This window comes from Ursus arctos, unplaced genomic scaffold, assembly GCF_023065955.2.
Source record: "Ursus arctos isolate Adak ecotype North America unplaced genomic scaffold, UrsArc2.0 scaffold_7, whole genome shotgun sequence".
Taxonomy (NCBI): domain Eukaryota; kingdom Metazoa; phylum Chordata; class Mammalia; order Carnivora; family Ursidae; genus Ursus; species Ursus arctos.
The window spans coordinates 34,783,963-34,802,705 of record NW_026623089.1 but is presented as its reverse complement, the minus strand read 5'-3'; the positions used below and the strand labels follow the sequence as shown (position 1 = coordinate 34,802,705).

Here is an 18,743-nt window from a genome sequence, read left to right as displayed (position 1 = left end):
TATTTACAAGTCTGTTTATGCCACTGTGATTAGCGTTGTAAAGTTACATTCGTTAACTAAAAATTATGAAAACTGTTGCACTACAAAGGACAAAAAAGGAATTCCCAGGAAATCTAAGTTTATGCTTTTGAAAGTCTTGAGAAAGATGAGCCATTAAAAAAGCTGTCACAGTAGGTGTGAACAGGACAACTAAGGTTTAGGGGGATCCAGTAAAAATTCCACACTTGGATTGCTTCACTCAAGTCTTAAGTTCTCTTTCTTCTTTAAAGAGACTGGAACTCAAAGACAGCTGTAGATGTCCCATCAGAAGGTCTATACTCCCAAGAACAGATGCTGATCTTTACAGATTAGCACAGGAGTGTGCATATATTTTAAATTCAGAATATGCACGGGGACGTATGTTCAACTTTTTTTGATGTCCCACCTTAGTCTACTGTTTCAATCAACTGGTTATATTATGTGTATATTTGCCTCACTTGCACCGGATATAATATTGAGGACTTCCATTATAATAGGAAGTAAAGTTATTGCAGATGTGTCTGTCCCCAAAAAAAGAAGCAACTGGGAAAAGATTAGAAATACAGGTGCTCCTTCGTTTATGCACGTTTGTTACATACTTGCAGTTGTACCTGCTTTCTGTTTATGAACAGGTGCTTATCCTGTTCAGAATAGGTGGGCATGATGGCTGGTCCTCAGTGAAGAGTGGCAGGCGAGTTTCCTTCTAATGTTTATCTTTGGTAGAGTATGACGCATTACTGACTTATTGCAACAAAATGATAGTACCTTAAAGAAAAGTTCAGCAAGGTGGTCAGTTATAAACTAAAGACACAAAACTAAAGACAAACTAAAAAGTAATCGTTTTGGTTAATAAGTTACTATAAAATGTCATTGTAAAAGATGGTACTATTCACAAAGATATAAATTAAGAAATACGTAGGTCCTCTATGAAGAAAACCCTTAAGGTAATAAGGGAAATGAAAGAAGATTGGAAGACACTCTTTTTTGGGATGAGGAGACATTGTTCATCAAATTCTCCCGCAAATTATGAATTTAACAAAATCCAAAACCGTCTGCATATATTGGTTTGCTTGTATATGTGTTTGGATTTGAAGGAATAAATATGAGAATAGCTAGGAAATTTCATAGAAAAACAGTGGTTAAGCATCTGCCTTGGGCTTAGGTTGTGATCCCAGGGTCTTGGAATCGAGCCCCCGTCAGGGCTCCCTGCTCAGTGAGGAGTCTGTTTCTCCCTCTCCCTCTGCCCCTCCCCCCTGCTTTTGCCCTCTCTCTCTCGCTCTGCTCTCTCAAATAAGTAAGTACAATCTTCAAAAAAAAAAAAAAAAAAAAACCCCAATGGGAGGGACTTATACACCCAATATTATAGAGTACAACAGGACTCTAGTAACTAAAAGTGTGTAACTGGTACAGAAATTCATATAGATCGATGAAAGAGTTGGGAGTCCAGAACGACTCCAATTACAAGAAGAAATGGTGGATATCTGAATTCAGTGGTGTTGGCATTACGGGTTACCTGTGTAGGAAAGGCAGTACAGAAAACCAAGTAAGTGCAAAGACTAAAGACACCACATGTGTTAAATCTGAACTTGCTGGTACTCAGTACCTGACCGTGTGCAGATTACATAATCACTCTGTGCCTCACTTTCTTCATCTCTTCTCTCTACCGACGGTACTATTGCAAGGGCTAAGTAGATTCGTATTTGTAGAAGGCTCAGAGGAAGACCAGTCCTTCAGAAGGTACCTGGTAAGTATCAGCTATTGTTCTATCATTTAGGGAAAAAAATAAGACTAATCCTTATATTTTACCCAATATACACCATACTAAATTCAAGTGGATTAAAGAATTAATTTTAAAAAATTGTAAAATACTAGAGGAAAGGTAGGTAAAATTTTTTATCTAAAATAACAGGTTGGAAAAACCTAAATCTGGTCATCAAAGCCAGAAAACATGAAAACTTGATTAATTTGCCTCTATAAAATTAATGTTCTGTTAGAAGAGTACAAACAACTAGGAGAGTACATTTATAAATGCATCTTATAGAGCAGAGAAGTTTAGCATCCTTAGTAAAAGCTTAAAAAGAAATTGTTTTTTAAAAACACATGCAATTTGAGGGGCGCCAGGGTGGCTCAGTCAGTTGGGCGTTCCACTCTTGATTTTGGCTCAGGTCATGATCTCAAGGTCATGAGCTTGAGCCCCGTGTCAGGCTCCGTACTGGGCATGGAGCCTGCTTGAGATTCTTTCTCTCCCTCCCACTTTGCCCCCCCTTTCTAAAAAACAAAACAAAACAAAACAAATGCAATTGGATAAATGCTGTTAGTGTCCATCAGGTCCCTTTGACCAGGCTGGTGTGCCCTTCCTCCAGCTGCTTCAGATTTGGGCACTAATGGTTTCTCTTCACTCTTCCCCAGAGCATTGCCCAGGCTGCTGGAAGTCACCTTACCCAAAGATGCCTGGGAAGTTTTATCCCCACCCCTTGAGTTCGGCCTGTGGCCAGTGCCTGATGCAGGGCATTATCACCCAGCCTTCTGGCCTCTATGGCATGATTTATGCTCCCAGACTCCTCCTGAAAGCACATCTTCGCCTGTTTCTTCTGCCATGTGCTGTTTCCCTTAGTGCCTTAGAGAGCACGCTCAGTAAATCACTTACACAAGAATCCTCATTTCAAGTGCCGCTTCCAAGGAACCTGGCTTAATAGAAAACTGGGCAATGAAGATTGATCCAGAAAAATGCTCAGTAAACATGAAGATGCTGAACTTTTTTAGTAATTAAGGAAAATCCACCAAAAATATATCTTTTGCTGATCAGGTTGAAAGATAAAAGATTTATAAAATGAGAATTCTCACGATTTGGGGGAAAGACAGTAACATAATGAAAGGTATAATTTGATACCAACCTTACAGATTGTTTTGTGAACGTGTTTCTTCAGAAATAGCTGGTTAGGTGTAAAGGGTACGAGGATAAGGATACTCATTACAACAATGTCTAAGATAATGGGAAAATGGAAACAACCCAGATGCCCAATACTAGGACTAAATGATCCATTGTAGATTGAAACATAATACCATTCATAAAGATGTCTAGAATAAGTTGTTCAAATGAAAACAAAGTTAACAGAACTAAATGTACAGTGCCTATATGTAATGTTCACAGAAATAATCAGTACCATGAGATGACTATTGGCGATGTTTGCTTCCTTCCTTATTCATTCCTGTGACTGGCTTAATACTGAGTAAGTAGGTATTACTCGCTCAAGGGGAGAGAGCGATTTTTTTCCGTTATGGGGGTAAAGGCGGTATCATAGATGATACCTTTGGACTAAAAGTACAACAGGAACACACTTGGGGGGGGAGCAGCACTAACAGTATAAGTATGTGTCAAGGGTGGCTTCCCTTCCTCCACCTGAAGGGGAGGAAGGAGAAATTTTGCAGCGGGGTCGGGTGGGAGGAAGAAGTCTCCAAGGAGCTGACGCAGTATATGAAAACAGACAGCTAAATGCCGGATTTTTTAAGGAACTAAAAAGTCCACAGAGATGAAATTCAGAGTTTAGTGAGGAGACTGATGAGAAATGGGTGAGAATAGAGAGTTACAGGCAGTCAGATTGCAAGGATTTTTGAAAAATGTTAAGGAGTTTTCATTTCATCCTGTGGGAAATGGGAAGCCACTGAAAAATTTTAAAGAGGTGAGTGACTTGGCCAGATTTGCATTTTAGAAGAATCCCTCCAGCTGCAACTGAGCAGATGGGGGGGAGAGAGCCAGAGGCCGGGAGCCCGACAAGGGCCATCTGAACAATCGGGGGGCGCTGCGGCCATCTGAGCTAGGGCACCAGCCCCTGGGATGGCAGGAGCGGACAGACTGCGGGGCCACTTAGGGAGCACGCTCGGTAAGAAGACTTGGAGGTCGACTGGAAGAAAGGAGTGAGGAAAAGAGAAGCAAGAAAACTCCCAGGCGTCTGTTGGTCAATGGGACGTTCTCTTCACGGAGGAAGAGACAAGGTGAGAGACTGATTGTGGGCAAAGAGCTGGCTCAGGTGGCAAGACAAAGAGCTTAGTAGTTGACCACCTGTGAGGCAGTGTTTAGCTCCTCTGTTAGCAGAGGCGATGGAGTTGGCCTCGCTCAAATGGGACTTACCCCGTTTTGTCTCTCATGCCCTCTACCTCTGTGCTAGTGGAAATCTGTGGTGACTTGAAAGTGTTTTAACCGCTTACTCTCTTCTTTACGCTCCCCGCTGTTGTGGGGAGGGGGATTTGAGGAAGGCAGCATAAAGAGAACTTGGTCACATCAGAACCCAGCAAGTTATGCTGTGGGAGACACCAGTACCAGCAAGAAAAACGTGACTTGTGTCATGGGTGCTTTAAGAGGAAGAAATAGGAGGACCCTGAGCCTTAAGGACGTGACTGGTTAGAGCCAGGACCCTAGCGGGAGGGAGACAGTGGAGGGACTGAAGCTCCTGATGCCCTTGGGAGGTTAGGAGACTAGATTCAAAAGGCTCAAAAATATTTCAACCATCCTCACAACTTATGTGCCCGTGAGCAGCTGACTGGAACACCTGGTTAGTGTCAGAGGCATAGCTACGAGGCCATGTGTGTTCTTCCATCTGAAGTGAGTTTTGGGGGGAGGGACCCTAGTGCCAGTGTTTCACATTGGCCTTCCTACATTTTCTAAAGTGCCAAACTTTTCCCATGCCCTTGTCCTTTCCGGTGGCCTCTCTGCTGTCTGGAATGTTGTGCTTGAATGGCCCCAGCTTATCCTTCGGACTCCCCCGAAAAGTCACCCCCTCAGTGAAGTCTTTGTAGAATTCCCCACCTCACCCCTCCCCATCTAGTGATGTGCCTTTGCGTCTGAAACTCTCACAGCACTCTGTTTTTTTACTTCATCAGACTTACCACAGATCATTACTACGTATTTATTTCTGGGATCATTTCAATATTCATCTGTTCCAGGAATGCAGGGAAGGGACAGTCTGGTTTTCTCATCACAGGCCTTAGCACCTGGTCTAGCACCTGGCAACAAAATGGCTCCCATTGGAGGTCAGAAATCATTGACCAGGTGTGTTTTCTCGTGCGCAGCCTTTGATACCAACAGCTGGTGTCCACAATAATCCTTAAACCTCAGATTAGCCCGGATGGGAACGTCCCAAAGAGCACTTGTTTAACTTGCAGTAATCATTCTGCCCACCAGGGGTCTCTTTCTCCCCACCACTGGGGCCAAAAGAACTTGAACTCTCTATCTTGAGGTTTTCCCAGCCTTGTGCGCGTTGTGTGCTTGTGGTGTACCACCACCTCTGCATGGCCTGGGAGCTGGTCAGAAATGCAGAGTCCCAGCCCCTCCCCCCCCCCCCCCCCGCAACAGGAGGGATAGATCAGAATCCGCATTTTAGCAAATCCCCAGGTGGTCTGTGTACACAGTAAATACTGAGAGGTACTATTTTATAGGACATATCTAATCCCAAAAACTTGGAAGCCAAAAGGTCCATCCAAATGGCCTTTTTCACATGGTTCTTTCCCACCATACTTAACAGAAGCACTTAGAAAGAGGTTTAGGATTTGCTTTTATTATGAATATAAAATAGACATACAACATAATATACATTTACACATTTACACTTTGCAGTCACTTTCATCTTTTTTCGGCAAATTCACTTCTGCATGGCCCAGCGGCCCGCACCTGCCACGACACGCCACTTACACTCATGACATTCTCTTCACCTTGGTACAACACGTGACTTGGTAAGAAATACCAGGCCCAGGCGTCAAACGGCTTGGCTTTACTGTCCTTCTCAGAGAATCCTCTCATTCTACAGTTTCCTCTCCTGTCGCTATGTGCCTCCCACTGCCCCAAACTTCAGCATTAAAAAACTCAGGAGAAAAGAGGGCTGTGATAATCACTCTTGTCCTTTAAAAACACCTTGAAATATCTTCCACCAACGAGGTGCACATGAGTAGGTACCAACAGCACTGCTTGTGAACATGGTTTAAGAACAATCTAGAGGAAGGTTCTGAAGTGTTATATACAAATTAAGCTTTGCTCATCAAACGGATCATCATGAAGGATCCGAATACCAGGGGCATCCAAGTAAATAAATAAATAAATAAACAGGAATAAATAAAAATAAATTGAGTTTCACTAAGGGAAATTCCCATACCTATGTCCCTGTGCTTTCTCAGAACTCCATTAGGTGCAGCTTTACAACCGGTGGGTAGGAGCGGGCTGTTAGGACTAGTTCCTCTACTTCGGAGCCGTGCCTTCAAAATGCCGGTGAAGAACAACGGGATGTGAGCGGCATGGTTTCCCTCAGAAGGAGGCTATGCGAGAGGTTTTGTAGGAGTTCTCCTTGAGGCTGTCAAATATTGCTTTGGTTCCATTCTGCCAGTGCAGCACCAGATCCATTGGGGTCTTCCCGGCCTAATCAAAATACGGGAGGAAATGTGACTTCCACCTGGGAGGCATCTATAAATCCCACACATCCTGTGTGTGTGTGTGTGTGTGTGTGTGTGCGCGCGCGCGTGTTTAATGAGGTAGTGGGTAGGTGTATGTTATTGAACTGTTTTATGCTTTCCACTATAAGTGATTCGCAGTTTATATTCAAATCAGCCCTTCACTGTTTCTCACAGGAATGCTTTTGGCATTTCAGATTAGCAATATTTTTGTCCCCCCTCCCCCGCCCCGCGCTCTGTGGGACTGTCCCAGGTATTGGTGAAAAAAAAAAAAAAAACCCTAGTCCCTAGACAATAAATGGCAAGACCATGCCAAGTCATTTTGAAATTCAAAAAATGCCTCAATACATCTCGGGTATCCTGCAGAAGGGGCGTGGGGAGATAGTGGTCAAGAAGCAGTTCCTATCAATTTGGAAAATGATTCCTGATTGATAAAACCTGTTGGTAAACGAGCTGCGCAGACGCCTTGGCTGAAGTCCTCAGGTGCTGTGCAGAACTATTACTGCTCTGAGGGGTGGGGTTGTCACACTGGGAACTCCTGGGAAATTTCATTTTTCTTGGAGGAGACATCAACGATGTGTAAATAATTTTTGAGACCAAAATGCTTTTCCCCTTATGCATAGGTCTCAAGACATTTACAATTTTAATACCATGTCACCTCTCAATTCTTGTCTTTAAATATGAGAGATCTTAAATTTTTCCACCCCTAATCATTTGGAAGTCTCTTTAACTCAGAGACTGAGAACTGGCAGCTTTGAGATGCAAATCAGTCTAGAGACCTGTTTTGTTTGGGCCCAAACACAGCTTAGATTTTTTAAAAGTTGGAATTAATTGGCAACAGTTGGAAATTAGGAGATTTCCCAACTGAATTTGTGAACTCTGAAAAAATCAAAAGAGTTGGCCAGCATGATACCTATGGCTTCACAGAGCAACAATGGACTGGGTTGGGGAAGAGCCACCACCTTTAAAAGTTATGTGCACAGACTCCCGCAGTGACCGTTTACGTAATTTAGGTGATCTGCCTGGCCCCTGTGCTTATTTGAATTAGTGGCCCTGTAACCTTCATTTTGGAACTTCCCACCTCTGTAGCGTATTCCTCGAGAAACGCTCATCAGTACACATGATGACAGACCTTTGGACAACAGTAGAATAATGAATGTACTGTGTATTGTTTCCAGTTCCCTTCAAGATGGTGTCCAATGGTTTAATGGTCTTTTGGGGAATATCCAGCCATCACATCCATGACATTAATAGTTCCAGGACCCTTATGCTGGGGTCTAACTGATAATTCAAAGGCATGAGCCCTCTTGGTATATTTTGGGCTATTCTTCCATGAATTCCTTCAACTTCTATTAGAATTTATCTCCTGATTTTCTGGCTACTTACATAGTCTCCCCAAATCTGTATGCTATTTCTCTCTGCTGGTAGTGTCTCACTGCCTGAAAACAATTGTCATATTTTCTGCAGTTTTGGAGATTTCATTAAATCTACTTTTTCTGCTAATTTATTTAAATTATTAGACAAGACCAATCCCAATATGCAGGATGTGGGGACCTACTATTAACACTTTCCCATCCAGGCAGCCTCTATTTATTGCTTCTATCTTTTGTTCCTATCACCAAGACAGTTTTGTGGGGTTTTTTTATGATAAAATATTCCTCTCAGTTTCATAGTAACACAATAAGGGGAAGAAATTATTCACAACAGAAGAGGACTGGGGTTTTCTTTTCCTTCTTTGTAAAGTGATTCTCTACCAAATCTTTCAAATTATTTCTTTGGGGATTTATATCCATTCCTTCCAGCGATATTTTTAAAGCTTATATTAGATGATGTTTGTCTGGGAATTGGGACCATGAGGAAAAGTTGGCTGTCTTCCCTTGCTTGCAGATGAAGCTAAATTAACACGTACTTGTAGAAGGGACTTATACGAGCATTTTCAGGGCCTAAATATAGGAAATTATTTTGAGGGATATGCAGATAAACCAAAATGGAGAATGGATAGAAATTATCTCAAAAATATAGGCAAAAGCATGGCTAGCCCTGGAAGAAAGTGGTAGTATGTCCTGCTGTTGTAAGGAGGGGAGGACTACTCAGAATTCCTCGGATTAGATATTGATTAATTTCAGTTCATTGGCTCTTGGCCCCATTGACCTCTGTGGAATGTTAACACTGCAGGAAGGGTGCCTGTCTTTATTCCTGACAACCCCAGGCCTTGCTCAGCCAGGGGTGGCCAGGGAAGATTGTGCTTGGGTTTGTGAAGGTGAGCAATTTTGACCATCTTGTATTTTCGAGACCAAATCTTAAAAGAATCACCAGACACTATGCTGGCACTGAAGCCATCGCAGTCATGATGGCTCCACCCATCTCTGACCAGGTGACCCGAGTCCTTGCCAAGGACTAGCATCACAAGACCACCCACAACCTTGAAATCCTACCACTACGGGACCATTGTCAAGTACAGGAGATATGCTTTTGTGAATCAGAAAGCCCACAAGCAGGGGCTGTTTGTTTTGGTTACTTACGCAATTCTTGATGTTGAGGTCAGCCCCATACATAATCAGGAGTCTGATCATCTTGTAACGGTTCAGCCTCACAGCGTCATGCAGAGGGGTATCTCCTTCCTAGAGAAGCCAAGACCACAGGCTAAAGTGGGGCCTGAGGCCAGGAAGTGCGTCCCACAAGAGCCCGGGCTTGGGAGTGATTCCAGATGAATGAGGGCTGGAGCTGCGGGAAGTGGAACTTTGCCCAGGTACTCACTCGGTCTTTGGTGTTGAGGTCGGCCTCACAAGCGATGAGGTGCTCTGCGCACTCGTAGTGGCCGGTCCTCACGGCCACGTGCAGCGCTGTGCTGAGCAACTGGGAAATTTAAGAACGCAACTGATTTGTAGGGCTCGGGGACAGAGGCTGTCCCAGACCCCAAGGCATGCGAGGGGGACAAGTGGCCACTACGGTGCCCCACACAGCATGAGCTCAAATGGTGAGGTGGCTTTGGGAGAGGAGGGTGGAGGGGAGGAGGAGGCGGGGGGGAAAGGGGAGAGGAAGCAGGGGAGGAGGGAAGAAGGGGAGAAGAGAGAAGGGGAGAAATACCTTATCCCGAGCACTGATTTTTGCTCCTTTATTCAGTAGCAATTTTAAGACATCCAGGTTTCCTCCACGGCTTGCCCAGTGAAGGGCTGTGGATTCAAGCTATACCGGACGGTAAAAGGACATGATTTAATGTAAAGAACTGGTCAAGAGGAGTTACTACTTGGTTTCTGAGGCCCGGGAACACCAGATTTGCTAGGACATCCATGGCAGCAGTGGGCTGTCCCCCTCCGGACTACAGCTACAATGACTGAGAACTACAATTTATTGAGAATTTCTGCATGCCGACAAGGTGCTACACACCTTCGATCGATTGGTCTTCCTAGCAACATTATGTGATAGGGGAGACCGCACTCGTTTTGCAGATGAGAAAAACAGGTCTCCTATTTTGGAGAGTTTCTTGCCCAAGGAAGCACAGCTAGTAAGTATCAGATAGATATTCAAACCCACATCTGCCTGGAACTTTTAGCCACTTTTGCCAAATATACTCAGAAGTTCTAGACAAATGCATTCTAAAATTCTGGCAGAATAAAAGTTGTCTCTTCCAAGAGATTTTAATCTGGATCTGCCACCTCTTCCTGTGTCCCTGTTGTTTTTTGCCCGTGTCTTGCTGGTTCTCTGCCATCATTTGTGCCGGCACAGCCTCTGTGCCTCAAGTGTCCACACTCGTGGTCACTGCACGTTTCCCTGGCTCTTAGGAGATCCTCTCTTCCACACTCTGACATACTCCTGGCCTTCCAAATCACACACTCATGAATTGTTAGTGTATTTTTCATGCAAACTTTTTTTTTTTATTGCTTTCCTGTGTGTTTGTCTTCAGGGTTCAATTTTGTTCAAATTCTTTGGACTTTTTTAATATCCTTCTTCCGCTTTGCTATAAAGTCAAATTGAGCTGCATTTAAATAAATAAAGCATTTTCCGAGCTCAATTTTCAGTCCATAAAATATGCTGTATGCTGGTCTTTATAGAACTCACAGTAGTTGAATTATTGAGGTCTGAATAGCAGCTACTTTCCATAGATGCAGTTCATTCCACATGCAGTTTAGCCCCTGATCTCACTGATGGCATCTATCATATAAGGTGTACAGCTGGAGAATTCTGACATGTCGCTGGCAGCCAAGGGGCTACGAGCAGACTGCCGTGTGTAATGGAAGGACAGGGATGCTAAGAGGCAAGTGCTGAGTGTATTATTTCTCAGTAATGCTACTGACTTGATACCGACCCAACTCTCTGATGAGGATATTGAATTGCAGCCTTCACTTCCTTCTTTTCCCTGAAACACTCCTCTCCTCTTCAGTATGTATGGAAAATACTTTCCACATGACCTAGCCCCATCTCCTAACTTCCCTTTGTATGGAGAAATGAGCTTTCGCCTCGTTCTCTCAGATCAATTTTCAATCCAATCAGCCCCATTTTTCATCGTAGGTTTTCTCAAGCTTCATATAGTCTACTTATTTTGGCTCATTTCCAAACAAAGAAATATATTTACCATATCACGGAATTCGATCTGGGCTCCAGCTTCTATTAACTTCTCCGCAATTGCCAAATGTCCTTCTAAGCATGCTCTGTGAAGAGCTGTCCGTTTATACTGTCAGAGGAGAGATTTAAAAAGAGAGAGAGAGAGAGAGATGCATATAAAAATGATCAGAAATCCTTTCTAAGAAGTATGAAGCTGAGGACTGCGATCACCTCAGTGGTAGAAACTTGAGTGCTTCTTTTTGAATTAGAAGTGCCAAATTTACTAAAATTGCAGAACTGGAACAGTGATCCTACAACTGAGGTTTGAGTTTCCTGCAGGTACATTTCTAAGTGCTCAGAGGTCTACATGGACGGATGTGAACCTCAAGTTCACAACTACCTCAACGCTGACATTTCCCTTTCTTGAATTCCGTGCCTTCGTTTTTTGTGTAGAATTTGCCATGCAGATCAGACGGTTTTCTTCCATCTGGGACTGTTGCTAGGTTGAATATCAAAAAGTATTCAATTCTTTTTTTAAGAGAATGGGGGACTCATTTTTAGTTCACCTTCAGAAATGATTCTCTATTCAGTTCAGGGGGGAAAGGATACAAAAAGGATTAGTGTTTCTGGTAAGAAGGCTTCATATGAATGAATTAATAGACTATTTGGCCTAAAACAAGTGTTGGCATTATTCACTCCAGTGCCCTCTATTTACAGACACGGAAACAGAGGTCTAGAAAATGCAAATTAGCTGCTAAAATCAAATAGCCAGGTAGTGATAGAACCAGCACTTGAACTCCAGTCCAGAGTCCCTATGTAGCGCTGATGTGTTTGGGTCCAATCAAGGAAGGTGCTATTGGGGCACCTGGGTGGCTCAGTTGGTTAAGTGTCTGCCTTCGGCTCAGGCCATGATCCCAGGGTCCTGGGATTGAGCCCCACATCGGACTCCCTGCTCAGCCCCTCCCCCTGCTTGTGCTCACTCTCGCTCTCTCTGTCTCAAATATTTTTTTTTAAAAAGGGTGATATTATTATGTATATCTCCCAAAGGGACTTGTTGGTCCTGCCTTATTAAAAGTCTATCCCAAGAATATAAAAAGTTGAAGACAAATGAAAAACCAGCCAGAAGAATACGAGAGTGCAAAAAATGGTGCAATCCACAGCATGAATCCAGCCTCTTTTTTCCGGACCGCTGCGCTCTCCCAATATGCTAGTGGCATATGCAACAACAGCTGGAGAGACTGTTTCAGGTGGATTGCTTTTTGGCACCATGTTAGCAAGGCTGAAGTTAAGCATAAGAAACACAAAATTAATGAGCTGGATTTTGCAGTGCTTTGTAGAAGCCTTACCTCATCACAGACATCTGGATTGTTCTTGTCTGACAAGAATTTTTCTACTACTGGCAGTTTATTCTCCAGGGCAGCCTTCAGGAACCGAGGCACATCCACAGGTTCCGTCTAAAGCCAAAAGAGAAGCGCAAGAGTTACCGTGAGCTTCCCGACATCCAATCCAACCCCCGCGGGTATTTATTCCCCCGCAGCGTAATGCCGGCCGTGTAATACCGCACAAGCAAACAGTCCTTACAATGATTTCAGGCTCAGGTTCCTTTACAGCTGGAACTTTAGTCTTCCTGTACTTTTTCCTTTTCTTCAGTTGAATGATGACTTCGAGGTCTTCTAAATTTTCAAGTTTTGATCTTTGTTCTAGCTTTTTCTTCTTGAGCTAAAAAAGAAATCCATATTTCAAAATATGGTGACAGGCATTCTGGTTGTGTCTAAACAAAATCTGCAAGGTCTGAGATAAGTATGTGAACAGTTGGAGCAAAAAAAAAAAACTTTGATTTTGTCTTAGTGACTTCTTATTCAAGTATTTAGGGGTCTAATTTTTGGGCTAATTGCCTTCATCTTCACTTCTCTTGCTTGTAGCATCAGGTTTTTGACTCATTGGAGTTAGGATGTAGTCTATAAGTGACTATCGTGTAATCATTGCCATTAAACCCTGGATTTATGTCGAATTTTTTATTTAACTCAAAAGAATCCAACAATAAGCGTTAAGCTCTGAAATATCAATGCCGTCTCTTTCGGGCAGCCTACAAAGCAGGACCCATAAAGCAGACTTTCCTGGGACTACTGCTAACTAGTGCATGTTTTATCTGTGATTAGTAAGGGATGAAAATTCACACGGCTCCAGGGAATTTGTCAACACAGATAGTGAACGCAGCCAAAGCCACGTTATTGAGAAAAAAAGGTCTCTCTTGCTTTGGATTAACTAGACAGTGTATGACATCAGAAATTCACTGGTCATGTGTCTCTTTCCAAGTCTTTAAATCAGAACACAGTCATAGAACATTCAGTCATTGATTCAGAATCCAGAGGTCATGGTCTTGCTAAAGAATTAGTTCCTTCAACCTGTCCTATAGAAGTTGCCTCTTTATGGGTTTGAATTTGGCAAAGAGACACCTTTGGAATGGTTGCATTTGTTTTCCTCTTTTCTCCTCCCTGCCTGGCACTTCATTCTCCTACCCTACCTCCGACTTCCCACTAGTGGGTTCCATGAAAGGTCCTTACCTCTGCCTCTCGCTCTTTCTCAATTTTCCACTGTTGCTCCCCCAGGCTCAGGGAGTGGGCTGGAAGTGTCTTCAGGTCCTCTTGCTTCTCTAAAGTAACAGCGGCTTCATACTGCCCATCTCTGAAATCCTCAGGTAGGAACTCCCCAGTCTCCCCACTGCCATTCTTCTTCCCTGTGACCTAGGAGGAAAAAAAATTGTAGGGTCAGAAGTAGCAGGGCCTGTCCTGGGGTCGTTCTCCACAGAGGATGCTGCAGGAGGGCCCTGGTCCTCTCTGCCTGATGACAGCCACCTCCGTGCACTGTGCTCTCAGACCTCAGGCTGGGGCACGCTGCTGCAGTGTTCCAAGTATTCCAGGATTACCATCAGATGATGGTCCTCCTCTCTTGGTAAAGCAAGGCTTAGGTTAGGTTGGTATGTTTAAATGCACTTTTAATCCACCTAACCACATTTCGCCTAGGAAAACTGCCACCCCTCCATGATTATTTAAAATTCTTCCATTTCAGGGAATTTGATGACTCTTGGCCTTGAGTTGTAAAAGTTTCCAGACGTCTATTCTTGCCATAGAACTTCTTCCCTAAGGCATCCTCGTAACTACATGTGAATCCACACTTTAGTAAGAAAAACAAACGAGAAGATAATAAATAGGAAATAGAGAAAATTCATTACAGCCAGCTTCATTTTTCCAGTTTCACTTAGGCCAACTGGGTTCCACATACGACATCCGAGTACCTGCACATTATGCCCGAAGAAGAAGGACATTTCAGGGTTCAAATAAAAATCAAGACTAAACCGGTTTTCACGGTGAAACAACAAGGTGTCCTACGTACCAACTCCTCCACCTTCATCACCATCATGTTGGCCTGAGGTTGGTTCGTCTGTGTGTTTTCTCCCGTGGAATGAGTGCCTCGAGTCAGCCCTGCGGAGCCCCTCCACACCGGTCGGCTTATATAGCTAGGGCCCGGTGAGGTAATCTCCCAACCTGGGAACCCAAGTAACACCCCTGCCCCCACCCGCGGCCAACTCAGAGGCAGGTGAATTTTCATTCCAGACTCAGTGTCTGGGAAGCAGAGGAGGGAGGGGCTGACAAGTAACCCCCCCCCGAATATGTGAATCAGGAAGAAATGTGAGAGGGCCATTCCTTTGGCGGTGACCGCACCGCTCAGCAATGCAAGTCATCCTATTTATCGAGAAGCCAGGGGACAGCTGTCTGCTGATATTGCACCACAGCGCTGCTCCTTTTCCTTCTTTGTCAGCTTTCACATGACTAACCCTATCAAGAAAATGTAAATGCCCTGCATAGCACCCTGCCAATAATATCTTGCTGATAACCAGACTTATCATCACTTCACTTGAGGGAAGTGTTGCTTCAGGACATCCTATTCCCATCGGTAAACAATCTGAGAGGAAAGGATCCGGGTCCTAATGGCCCTTGTCTATATCTGTTTGGAATTCTCTGGAGTGATGTCTAGGGCTAAAAAGGCCCCATGACATGCCACCTTACCATCATTATAAGAAATTGAAAGCATTCAGTAATGCACTTTTATTTTGTGGTGTCACTGGCCATAATTAGCACATGAGGTACCTACTGTCATCTAAAAACGGCATACTTACGAGGGCCTTTTTTGATGCAAATGGCCCCCAGCAAGATTAGAGGAGATCAGTTATTAGCAATGGCATGTTGTCGATTGGGTCATGGAGCCAAGGTTCTCAGATGCTATCGGTAAAACACTGAGCTGTGGGAGCTTGTCAAAAATGCAGATCCCCTGGCCCCACTCCAGGGCATTCTGAATCCATTTATGGTAGGTCCTAGGAATCTGTATTTTTCAAAGCACCCACATAATTCTGAGGCATTGAGGTTTGGGGCACATTGCTAGAGGGGCAGAGAGCTTTTTGCTCTGGGGAGGGGTGAAGAATACCCCTGTTTCTCGTTTCTCATTCTGAAGTGTTAAATTATGTAAAAATATTTAGGTCTTTTTACAGTTCAGAAAGGCACTGGGATTGTACCTTCAAAGCCATTTAAAACCTTAGTCTTTTCAGTAAGAGAAACAAGGGGAGAATGAGAGAAAGGGAGTATTTATGGAGGGGATTGTTAGGGTGTTATGTTGAATTTCTGTATCTGTAACCCCTCAGACTTACCTGCCCCACCAACATGGCTGCCATCCTCTTCTGCCCTTGAACTGATCAGCCCATGGACATCTTCTGGAACCAACAGAATGAGACATTGACGGCCAAAGAGGAAACATTGGTAGGAAGAATGCTCCTAATAAGTCCTGTATGTGTCCTGGTCTCCTACTGTTCTTTCCTAAAAGGAGTTTTACTTAAAGGAAATCTGGTGTTTTCTTTGAGGTGGACACATTTTAGCTTTTCCTACCATTTCTCAGGGCTTTTTGTTCCAGGCTGGACCCAAACTGAGGATAGCGTTAGGAGATATGTTTGGGGAAGGGTCATGGGTTAAAGGTCTTGAATATGGAATCCCACAGCCGTCAGTGCCCTCAAAGTTCAAGCAAGACCAATGCTTTCATTTTATGGACGGTGGTGAGGCACAGAAACATTGTCACTTGCTGCAGATACACAGCTGGTTGGTGGATACTAGGTGCAAGAGTTTTGATTCCATCCAACAGAAGCAGAGGGTCACTGGGCGCAGAGCACATTTTGAAGGGCAGTTCACAGCTAGACCCACTCAGGCCCTAACCAAAATTGATAAAAGGCTCGTATGTGTTCAGATCACCTCAAAAAATGCAAGCAGAAGTGGGTAGAACGGTGCATCAAGCCCTAGTCTTCCTCTAGTCCCTGAGTTTTCCCTTCAAACCTGGCTGATTCTGTATGGGAGGCTCCAGGAAGTCTTTTTTTCTTTTCTTTTTTGTTTTTTTGGAGAGAGAGAGAGACAGAACAAGTAGGGAGAGGGGGCAGAGGGAAGGGGAGAGAGAGAATCTCAAGATCTCAAGCAGACTCTACACCCAGTTCAGAGCCCCATGCGGGGCTCAATCTCATGACCCCAAAGTCAAGACCTGAGCTGAAATCAAGAGTCAGATGCCCAACTGACTGAGCCACCCAGGAGCCCCTCCAGGAAGTCTTGAAGGGAACTTTGCAGAGGATGACAGTTGAGGACAGTTCATGGAATGGGCTGAACTGAGAGAAAGGAGCAAGCTGGGCAGGTCGTCCATTATTGTTGGGTCAGCACAATCCCTGCCGGGCCTCTTCGCTCCACTGTCCCCGTGTTGGGCCAATTGGCATGATAACACAGGACAGGACTTGCTCTTCAAAAAGCGATTCTAGATACATTTAGCTCCCTAACAACACATAAGACAAAATTGTATTTTCAAATCATTCTTATCCAAATTGAGAACAGAACATCTCAACTAGAGGCAAGTTCTCTGACTCCTGTTTTTTAAAAAAAAAAAAAAAAAAAAAAACAAACTTCCTTCCTGTAAAAGTTCACCTCGTGGGAGAAGTTCTGAAATGTGTATATTTGGCTGGATCTTTCCATCAAACCAGGCACAACCCTTCCTTCCCAACATGAATTAAGAGAAAAAAGCTCCCAGTTGGTTCCACCATTATTTAGAAACCCAGCGTCAGCCATCTGTGGACAGAACGAGCAGGGAAATGGTTCCTGGGCTTTGTCGGAGTTACCCCAGGAGTCTTTCACCCAGTTTCCGCAGGATTTATGCATTTCAGTGGGACCAGAATTAGAACCCTGTTTACAGCTGGAGAGGGTGAGAGGCAGAGGAGCAGAGCCCATGATACTTAACTCCTGTCGCCCCGAGTTCCAAAGACATGCCCAGACAGCACCCCAGTAATTGTGCCGCGGCTCCGCTCCAAGGGCAATCTCGTCTTTCCACATTTTGGGACATTGTACTTCTATTGTTCTTCATTGTACTTCTACTAAAATATTTCTTTCTTATTATATTTTCTTAACTCCGTAAGTTATCTACACGTGTCATTGTTAAAAACTAAAACGACACAGAACGTTGCTTATTTGCAATCTTACCACGTGTTGATTTGATACTTGATTTATTTCACCTGGTAACGTGCGTTAGGGCTCGTGTTCTACCGGCACAAACAAAACTAGTTCATTATTTTAATCAACCGCGTGGATTTCCATGTGTGTGGACAGACCATTGCTTATTTAGCCACTCTCCCATCTATCGATATTTAGGCTGTTTTATTTGCTACAATCAAAGACATTTTATAGCACATAAAATTTTATTGTTATTAACACCCTTGTCCTTAGAACACCCACCTCGATACTAAAAGGAATGACTGTGAGGACTGTAACCAGATTCTGACTCAGAAGACACCTTGTCCCACTGTTGCACCTCTAATTGCTCATTTTGCCATCCCTCTTAATAGCCTTCCCGGAGCCAGCTGCTACTCACCTCCCTTGGCTCCGAGAAGTGGCTGACTTTGCCTGACTAGGAATCCAAGAATCCTTACGGCCAAGCCATGGCTCAGTTACACACTTGAAAATGCCAAAGGCAGGTCATAAAATGAAGCAAACAAGGTTCAAGGTTGTTTCCCCACCCCCACCAACCAGGAATGGAATCACCTGTATTTGAAAAGCTGAACACACTGGGGACCTATTTGAGCAGGATGGTGCTATCTGCCTTCATCTCCTCTCAAAGGACAAAGGTAAGACAAAAGTCCTCTTCTACCCAGGGCTCTGGATACAAAGTGCATGCACACTGCTTGTAAGCAACAGGGCACAAGCTTCCTCTTTGCGGGTATCGGTGGCCCCCAGAGGGAGAGGTAGGTGAGGGCTGTAGGTCTCACCTCCACACCTTACACCAGGTGCCTTGTTATAGTAAATTACATGTCTCAACCCAAATTCTGCCACACATATGAACCCATGTCAGCCAACAGGCACACGCCGCCACATGGACTGTTCTATAAACTCAATGAAACCGGGACTCCAAAGGGCATAACAAAATGTCTGACACACAGTAGGGCTAAATATGTAGCTAACACTTGGCAGTATCATTATGTGCTTTCTTGGCCACACCACACATCTTGAATCCTCCTTTCAATGACAAATAATTTGTAATATTGCTAATGCTAATTGGCAAAGAATTCTTTAGTACTAATAAGAGATAAGGATGATTAAAGGGCTTGTGGTTGCCTCTTCTGGAACATGCATGGCTGATTGGCTTCTCATAAATCCTAACTAACCACAACAAGTGTACTG

At 43.9% G+C, this 18,743-nt stretch overlaps 1 protein-coding gene across 1 annotated transcript; it reads right to left on the bottom strand.

The window, feature by feature from the left end:
* Window positions 1-5,550: 5,550 nt before the first annotated feature.
* On the bottom strand, window positions 5,551-14,615 carry ANKRD1 (ankyrin repeat domain 1). Its single transcript, XM_026481516.4, has 9 exons — window positions 14,389-14,615; window positions 13,560-13,739; window positions 12,577-12,714; window positions 12,342-12,449; window positions 11,027-11,125; window positions 9,541-9,639; window positions 9,211-9,309; window positions 8,976-9,074; window positions 5,551-6,421 (listed from the first exon to the last, which is right to left on the bottom strand). Exons 1-9 carry the CDS (start codon window positions 14,602-14,604, stop codon window positions 6,311-6,313), a joined length of 1,149 nt encoding a protein of 382 aa, XP_026337301.2. The 5' UTR covers window positions 14,605-14,615; the 3' UTR covers window positions 5,551-6,310.
* Between the last annotated feature and the right edge of the window lie 4,128 nt (window positions 14,616-18,743).

Excerpts from the sequence above, each read along its gene's own strand:
- ANKRD1 (XM_026481516.4), bottom strand. The coding sequence starts at position 14,604 with ATGAAAATTCACCTGCCTCTGAGTTGGCCGCGGGTGGGGGCAGGGGTG. Across the intron at positions 12,450-12,576 it reads AACCTGAGCCTGAAATCATT|ACGGAACCTGTGGATGTGCC; the intron begins GTAAGGACTGTT and ends TTTTGGCTTTAG. Across the intron at positions 6,422-8,975 it reads ACCTCAACATCAAGAATTGC|GCCGGGAAGACCCCAATGGA; the intron begins GTAAGTAACCAA and ends TATTTTGATTAG.